General features: G+C 38.4%; 1 protein-coding gene across 3 annotated transcripts in view; it reads right to left on the bottom strand.

Annotated features, from left to right (window-relative positions):
• Positions 1-2,165: 2,165 nt before the first annotated feature.
• MIER3 (MIER family member 3) overlaps positions 2,166-8,763 on the bottom strand; it is a 32,381-nt gene continuing 25,783 nt past the window's right edge. For all 3 annotated transcript variants that reach the window (XM_075932417.1, XM_075932419.1, XM_075932420.1), the window contains 3 exons: positions 6,464-6,591; positions 6,162-6,307; positions 2,166-6,068 (listed from right to left, as the gene is read on the bottom strand). In XM_075932417.1, the coding sequence (XP_075788532.1) occupies positions 5,611-6,068; positions 6,162-6,307; positions 6,464-6,591 (732 nt within the window). In that variant the 3' untranslated portion in view covers positions 2,166-5,610. The remainder of the gene's footprint in view (positions 6,069-6,161; positions 6,308-6,463; positions 6,592-8,763) is intronic.

Below are 8,763 nucleotides of genomic sequence, written 5' to 3'. Positions count from 1 at the left end.
TAGATTGATTCTTACATAGCAACAACTGGTCTGTTATGCATTCTCATGGGTTATGTCTACACTGGCACGATCTTGCACCAGAGATATGCAAATGAGGCTAAGCGTGGAATATTGCCGAACCTCATTTGCATATCTAATGAGCCACCATTTTTTGCAAAAGAGACTCTTGCACCAGAAGGAGCTGTCTCCACTGCCCCTTCTTGTGCAAGAAAAACCCTCTTGCGCAATGCTGCTACACTGATAAGTTTTGGGAATAATGGCATTGTGTAGACAGCTCCTTCTGGCGCAAGAGCCTCTTCTGTAAAAATGGCAGCTCATTAGATATGCAAATGAGGCTCAGCAATATTCCACGCTTAGCCTCATTTGCATATTTCTGGCACAAGATCGCGCCAGTGTAGACATAGCCTTGTGGTTCCTGTAATTTAACCTTTTCTGTAGAACTCTTTTCAGGGAGTTATGTAGTCTAGTTCTTTAATTTTGTAATTAGTGTCAGAAATTAAACAACATACAAAAGAGTTCATAGTGTCTATTCATTTACTCAACTTACATAAAAGAATGGAAGCAACGAAAGAGGAAGTCCTCTAATCTTTCAGACCAGTATATGAGTCAAACCAAGTGGGTGAACAAGAAAAAGTTCCTCTTTTCATCCATGCAACAGTAAGATTAGGCAGCACCTGCATTTACATTTCCTCTGATTTAGCTTGAAAGAGGATCTATGGAGGGATCAATTAAGTTACTGAGCAGAGTTTGATACCTGGAAACAATAGAAGCCATGTTTTAATGAGCTGCATGACAAGACCTGGTCAGAAGCTAAACTGTGTGGGCTAATGGCTTCACTGACTGCAAGTGCAGACAAAAGCATGGGCTGATTTGGCAAGCTGAGTATAAAACAGCCAGCCAATCAGAGAAATGAGCATGTCCTGAGAGCAAGCAGAGATGACAGATACATTCATCACCTAACTCTTAAGGCACCTATATCTACCATTTAGCCTCATTGACATTCTCAAAACTGATTGCCACCAAAGACCATAGGTGCCATCTGCCAGCAGGCATTCACAGAGCAGTCTAAACCCTGATGCCAACCCACAGCTAATGAGCTGCTCAGACCCCTAGCACATGCAGAGGTCTCAAAGTGGCACTCACTCCAAGCAGGAGAATCTTTCCCGTCAGGCATGATCATGTAGATTTACTAGGACCCCATACCCGTCTGACCCTGCTGCAGTCCACCAATAGGTTCGGGGAGGGGGATGGAGCAAAACACAGCACCCACAAAAGATAGCCAGGAGCATAGGGAAAAATAGAGATACACTGAGTTACTGTCAGCAAGGGGAAGGCAGTGTTCAACAGCTAGGGCATGGACTACCTAAGGAAGGTGACCTAGATTATATGCTTTACTCCAGATGAGGATGCATGCATGGGTGTCCTGGAGGGAGCACCTCTCTGGCCATCAGTGAGGCACACCAGGTCAGGGGCCTAAGTCACTCTCCTCTGTCCACCCCTTTTCACTTCTGGCTACTTCCTGCCTCTTGAGTATCCTTTTCTTAGGCACTTAGCTCTCCCCATGCAGTGTGGGTACCTACCTTGGAGTTGAGGATTCCACCAGGCAGCAGGCTACCCAGAAATACGATGCTGTAATGCTGAGCAGAGCAACATGAGGTTCAGCAGCATGTCATCACTCCTTGATCAGTTGAAAATTAATGGCTCAAACACACTTGCTCAGGAGAAGGCGTTGTACGAGCACTGCACTGGAAGCCAAGAATTAAGCATTCTAATCTGGTTTAACCCTCCTGTGGCTTTTGGGCAAGTCACTTTAGCTCTGACTCAGTTTCTATATACAATAGGGATAAGATATATTCTCCACAAGGAGAAGGAAAAGGTTCTTAAAATGGTCTGAAGTTGAGAAGTTCTTAATACTACTATGGAATACTCCAAAAATGCTGTTCTGAAGCCATGATGTTTGCAAGATGAATAGATAAAGTGAAACCTGTAATTATCTGTCTTCCTGTTATATGTCCAAAGAATCTCTCTTGCCTGTGTAATAACAAGATCAGACATTGCCTTACTAGCGAAGAGACTGTCCTACATATCTTAATACAGTCATACATCGGGAGATATTTTAAGTGGTTAATGTGTTGCAGATCATGAAAACAATTTTACAAAAGAAAAAAAGGTTTCCAGACATTTATTTCTGGAACTGTACACCAGGTATTAAAGTACAACAAATACAAAATAATGCTCAAAAAAATCAGTGTTTATGTACAAATATTAAAACCAATGCAACAATAGCAACTTCCTCTTGAACATCTGATACTAAAACTTGTTCCGATTGTCACTGATTTAGGTCATTATACACAGGGTGCTTAATTCAAACTGGGAAAGGCTGGAATCACTGGTAGCGTAAGAGGGCCATAATCATACCTATAATATTAAACAGTAATTGATAATTTCCTCTGTTAAGTGAAAAACATTAAAAAAATAGCAACGTTGTCATTATTTTATAAATTACTGTATTTAGTTTCCCCTTTGTAGATAATGTGCTTGTAACTCTGGGCAAATAGTGTCCCTGGTGGTCAGTATATCCATTAGTTTACATTCAAAGTTAAAATATTCACTAGAGACTTTGGTTAAGTAATGTAGTATCACTATGTTCTACTGGATCTAAAGTTTTTACACATTTTTTGACCCTCAGTTTTAAAAATTAAAAGCAGGAAACAATTGCACAATTCATTGACCTAATTGTACACAATTTAGTATTCTGCAAACAGTATTGTACATCCTTCAAGTAAATTCAGCAGTTTGACCATGACAAGAGGAAAACTAAACATTTAAAAATCTAGCATGAGAAGATGACATGACTAAAAAAAGTAAAGTATTGCTATAATCACAGCACCAGTTACACTTCTAAATGAATAAGCTATCCTCTTCCCTGTACATAAAAGATACATCTACCAACACTGCAATTGCCCATTATGGATTTTTGGTTTGTTCATATGAAGAAGAAAAAAAAAATGTGGCAAAAGACAAAGAATTCATCACAGTTTGTTACAAGAATTGTGCTTTACCATCCAAGAAACAAGGCAATATATTTTCTTCATATGTTTGCAATCACACTTATCTTCACGCTGACCCTTAAAACGCAATTCTTTTAATAAACAGTAACAAGTTCTCCACTAAAATGTTTAAACTGAGAGAAAAATAGGTAAGTCCAGCTTTTAAAAGAAAAATTCAATAAATAGCTATTTTACAAGGATAAAGTCATAGTGGTACAAATTTATGAATGTCACATCAAGCATGCACAAAAATGTTACTATACACAAGTAGTCAGAAAATATTGAAATAGATATCTAAAAAGATATGCAGAATGTACATATTTACAAATCTTGCAAATTATTGCCTCATTTTAACAAGGAATTAAAAGTAAACTTTACCAGCTAGCTTGCCAACAGGCTACATAAGATTAGAATTTAAAAATCTATTAGACTAGCTGGAAATCATTTTTCTCTCATACCATTTTCTGAATTTTGGTCAAAAAGTCTTTATTAAATAACTAAAGTGTCCATTCAACTTGCTGACAATCCAAACTTTAGACAAGCCTCTGTCTATATTAAGATCCCAGCAATGCATAGATAAACTGAATATATTACTGCATCAGCTAATGAGAATGGGCATGTTCATTTAAGTGCAACTGGTATAAGCATTCAGTCATCTTTGTGTTATGATTTTTATACAGACCAGCCACTGTAAACCCATAGTTAAACTTGAATGTATAACAATGAAAGAATATGGCCAGTATTTTACAAAATTACATAAAATGTGTTGATTCAGAAATAAAAGAAACAAGGTACAAAGTTCAGCACAAAACACAGCAACAAGAAGTTGACAACTTGGCTAAAAATATCAGAGTACAACACAGGGCCAAGGCTACCCGTTATTTACTGTGTACTTACTAGAATTACATATTTCAGATGTTTAAGTTAAAGAATTGATAAATTATCACTAACTAATTTTGTCCACTGTGCTAAACTATTTTTTATAGTAAATGTGCTATTGCGTAAACAGTTCAAAGCGATCTTCATTACAAGGCTGTAAAGAAAACTTGGGAGTATGTTGAATCCAAAATTCAGGATCTCAATGCAGTTCACAGTATATATAATAAATACCCTCGTCCCTTTCAAATACTACCCAAAGTCTCTACTACTAAATTACTCAGCATAACCTTGAAGCAATTACTACAAATATTACCAATGTAGTCAAACTTAAGCATTTTAAAAAATGCAAGCAAGTTAGTGGCAATTAAATCTGCATTCCAGACAGTGCAAAGAAAAGTGTGGGTGCGTGCGGGAAATTCTACGGCAATTCAATTGTATTAAGCTATACTTCAGAATCTTGTAAACAAAAATGAAAAAAGCACAAACCTGAAAGTTGTATGCTCTGGAAGCATATCACATACAAATACTATGTTCTGTAAGAATCTGTAACACAACTTAAATAAAAAACTATTAAGTAGAATCATTTACGGTCATCAAAAATTTCATCTTAGTATTCACCAAAATTGATTGGAATAAACAATTTTTTGTCAATCCCCATTTGAGAAAAGCATTCAAATGTCGTTTTGAGAAAATGACTTGTCAAAACAAATAAACATAATCCATGCTAAAGCAAGTTTCAAATGTATACTTCAAGGTTGTACTGCACAATATAAAAATCTAGATAGTCCCTCAAATGAACTGCAGTGCTCCAAACAATTTAAGGTATGTCCCAAATGTAAACCATTTAGTGGTGAATCCTAAACAATGCAGACTGTGGCTTTATACATCAGCTGCCTTAGAAAAAAAAGTTGATACACAATAACTGGTGATATTACATTACACTTCAAAGTTGTGGACAAAACCCCATCAGAATATTCTAAAATGCATTTGTTTATCCAATAAATTTTAAGTACACAGAAATCTTCTGGCAGTATAATCACTTCTGTGTAAGGTAGCCATGGCCTATAATTTTGCAACAGCATCTAAGTTTGTGTCTTCACACTTTGCTCATATAGTCCCTTGTGCTAGCTTCCACCAAGATGAACTTGCTGTTTTGTAAACTGAAGTGCCCAAGTTTAGTATCACATGAGAGAAGGTTCCATTAAAAAACATCCTTGTTTGTGCAGTTTAAATTAAAGAAACCCATTCCTGCCTTTATAAAAAAATGCTACATTGAGCAGGAATCAGGATCTGTACCTGTAAACATTGTTATTCCACTGCATCGGTTACGGCAAAAGTAACTTAGACTAAAAAGCCACTCCAATCAGTTCACAACTTCTGTGCTGGTTTTGAGATGGTGGCCCCTGTCTACAGGCTTTAAAAAAAATTGAAGCAGAGCTTAAAGCTGCACCAGAGTTCTCTTAGTCCCAAACTCTGCCGAACATCATATGAATTCTCCACACGTATGGATTGAAAAATGAAATTATTCTTGATAAATCAAGATATAGTTCTATACATACAAAGACATCACTGATGTCATACAGTTCAAACTTCCAGTGAAAGACTAAGCAAACCTGACAGTTCCCATCAAGTTTACTGCTGCGCATAAAGTACCCATTGTTTCTGTAATTCACCACTGGAGTCATTCTGAGTGAAGGGCAGTATGTTGGTGTAAAGTGTGGGCACTGATGAAACCATTTGTCTCATTTGCAGATAAACTGCTGAAGTCAGCCACTGAGACTGCCATTTTGGCACTGGTAATATGATGTGTGTGGTTCTCAAAGTCCACACCCAAGTTATTTACAGAAACATCATTCATAAAGGGTTCAGGGACTGCAATCCCCATTTTTAATCGCTTGGCAGGTCTCTCTGACTCTTCACTGCACATGTTCATTGGGTTTAACTCCGAGTGATAAAATCCAGTCTCAAATAAATTAAAACAATCACTTTCACCATTACTAGGCAAGGTAAGCAACTCTTCTGTTACAACAGGCACATGATTTACTGGTGCTCGTGGTAAGCTGTCCAGAGGAGAAAAGGCATCTTCCAAGCAGTTCCCATCGGTAGAGTGGCAGACTGTAGCTACGCTATTGGTCAATGCTGAAAAAAATACACACACAATAAAAAGTGACTTTGAGGTACAGTTACAGAGAATGCTCTTTTAAACTTCAATATTGATTTTTCTTGATTTACCTGTCAAATCATTGGCAGATATAGAGTTTAGAATGCTTAGCTGTTGATCAGGAATGGGTTCCGTTCTGCTATTAGAAGTTAAGGCTGAAGAATGTACTGCTCCACCAAGGGCTTCTGCTTCATCTACCAACCGATCCATATAGTCCCTAGAAAGAGATCCTATATTAGAAATGGTGTATGGATAAGAAATGGGATTTTATTTCTTTAATCCATCATCACTGCAAGATTTCACCACCCAATAAAATCTGGGAAAAATTCTAGATGCAGAACTGTCAATGGAAAGATATATTCCAAACACTCACGTGACCCCTGGGTGATGATTGTACCTCTTCTTTCCAAACCTTGTTTGCTGAGCAAAGTAATCATAACGTTCGGATTTCTTCCACATGTAGTAGAATGCTACACATTCAGCAACTGTTCTACTTCTCACCTAAAATGAGACAGGAAAGCCTAACTTGTTTTTTTTATTGTTAAAGGAGGGAGGGGCTTTGTAATAATCTCCATCTTCCCCATAGCTCTGCAATCTCTTTAGTTACCTCATTCCTATAGCAAGAGCAAGAAATTCTTTATTGAGATTCTTCAAATAATCCAAATTTGGAAAATGTACTTATTTTATATCCATTCAATAAGGCAGTTTATCTGCTCAGCAACAGAAAATTCAGGCTTCCATTTTTAAAATAAGTTTTACACTGAGACTGTGTCCATGATAGAAATTAAAGTTTCAGTCTCAGTCCATAACTTCGTATTTTGAATCTTCATAAATTCTTAAGTTAAAAAAGGGAGAAAAACTAACAGCAATGTGAAGAGTAATAGTCTAAAAGGGAAAAATAAATAGGATATTTTGGAAACACTACTTTTTTATGGTTATGGACCAGATTTGGTTCTAGTTGGGGATGGCCCAGGGTCTGGGAATTTGACACCCCTGGTCTAGATGATCCAGAACATCCATTTTATCCCTCTTATTCATGAATCAACATGCATTATGCAATTTGAGGCTTCAAATACACTTGTTTTCCTTATACAAAGAGGCGTCAGTTTTTGAGTACACAAATCTAGAAGTCTATCTAGGCTCTTATTCCACCTATTTCTTCTTCCTACCCCTGAAGCTTTCATCCATCCATTTAAAGAGTAGATAGTTGTCTCTTTGCTGAGTCAGTCCACATCACCACTCCTTAGCCAGAAGAATTACTGTTGAATGGTAATTTCACAGTATTCCACTTTCCTGCTAGAACTTTAATGGCTGTGTCCTTTGTAGCTGCAGAACTCCAAGCCCTTGATGGTTATGAGATGGATAAGCTAATTAAGATATCTTTTCCTGGTCTAGACTCAGAGAATGAATTAAAGGAGGTAAAGCCCCCATTAAACCATATGCAGCATAAAATAGAGCAAAACAAAATGATAAATAGGGCTCTACCAAACTCATGGTCCATTCTGGTGAATTTCACAACAACAGGATTTTTAAAATAGTAAGCTTCATTATTTCAAATATTTAATTTTAAAATTGCATGGTAGTGTAATTGTAAGGGTCCTGGCCCAAAAAGGAGGTGTGTGTGTGTGACTGCAGTACTGCTACCCTTGCTTTTGGTAGTGGCATGGCCATAGGAGCTGGGCAACTAGAAAGTGGCAGCTGCTGGCTGAGATCCCAGCTCTGAAGGAAGAGCTGTCAGCAGCACTGCAAAAGTGATGGCTTGGTGTGGTTATTGCCACCCTTATTTCTGCACGGATGCCTGCAGGGCTGGTCCCTCAATCAGCAACCAGCACTGTCCAGTCACCCTGCTCTGAAGGCAGCCCTGCAGAAGTAGGGGCTACAAGGCATGGTACTGCTACCCTTACTTCTGCACTGATGCTGGTTGGGTGCTACCTTCAGAGCTGGGTGGTTGGCCAACAGCCATGACTCTCCAACCATCCAACTCTCAAAGCAGTGCAGAAGTAAGAGTGATTATATTGTGATCTTCCTTTAAAATAATCTTGTGACCTCCCTGCAACTTCCTTTTGGATAACAAGAAACATTAGTCTCCTCCACAAAATATGTACGGTATAAAAGCTCACAAACCAGATTTCATAGGGGGAGACCAGATTTCACAGTCTAGGAAGCGATTAGGGAGTTTGCGAACAGGAGGGAGTTTTGAGAGGGGCTCTTCTGGTGAAGGAGGGGGCAATTTACAGCACCTTAGGGTAAGTGGCTGTCTGGAGTGTGTGGGTGTTTGTGTTTGGGGATTCTGGGCTTGTGTTTGTCTGTGTTTGTTTTGAAAGGCCATGTGCTCAGGCTGGCTGTTGGAAGCTGTGAGCCTTAATTAGGATTTGAAATCTTAAACTCTCTGCTCATTGGTTGAGCCGTGCCAGAGGGAGGAGCTATCAGGAAGGCCAGAGCTTTATAAACCCTGCTAGGAAGTGACCAGGGTGATTCCTAACAGGAGGGAGTTTTGAGAGGGGAGTTTAGAGGGGGCGCTTAGAAGGTGCTAGTTACTTCTGACCTTCTTTAAACGTAAAACTTTTATAATCTATATCCCAAACATTTAAATAAAAACACCATATATAATCAAATTTATTCATAGGAGAAAATACAGACAGAAGCCCAGCAGCAGAGTGGGGGGCTATCCTG

Source organism: Pelodiscus sinensis, chromosome 6 (assembly GCF_049634645.1).
Source record: "Pelodiscus sinensis isolate JC-2024 chromosome 6, ASM4963464v1, whole genome shotgun sequence".
Classification (NCBI taxonomy): Eukaryota; Metazoa; Chordata; order Testudines; family Trionychidae; genus Pelodiscus; species Pelodiscus sinensis.
Note: the sequence above shows the minus strand (reverse complement) of the source record. Positions and strands in the feature narration are given on the sequence as shown.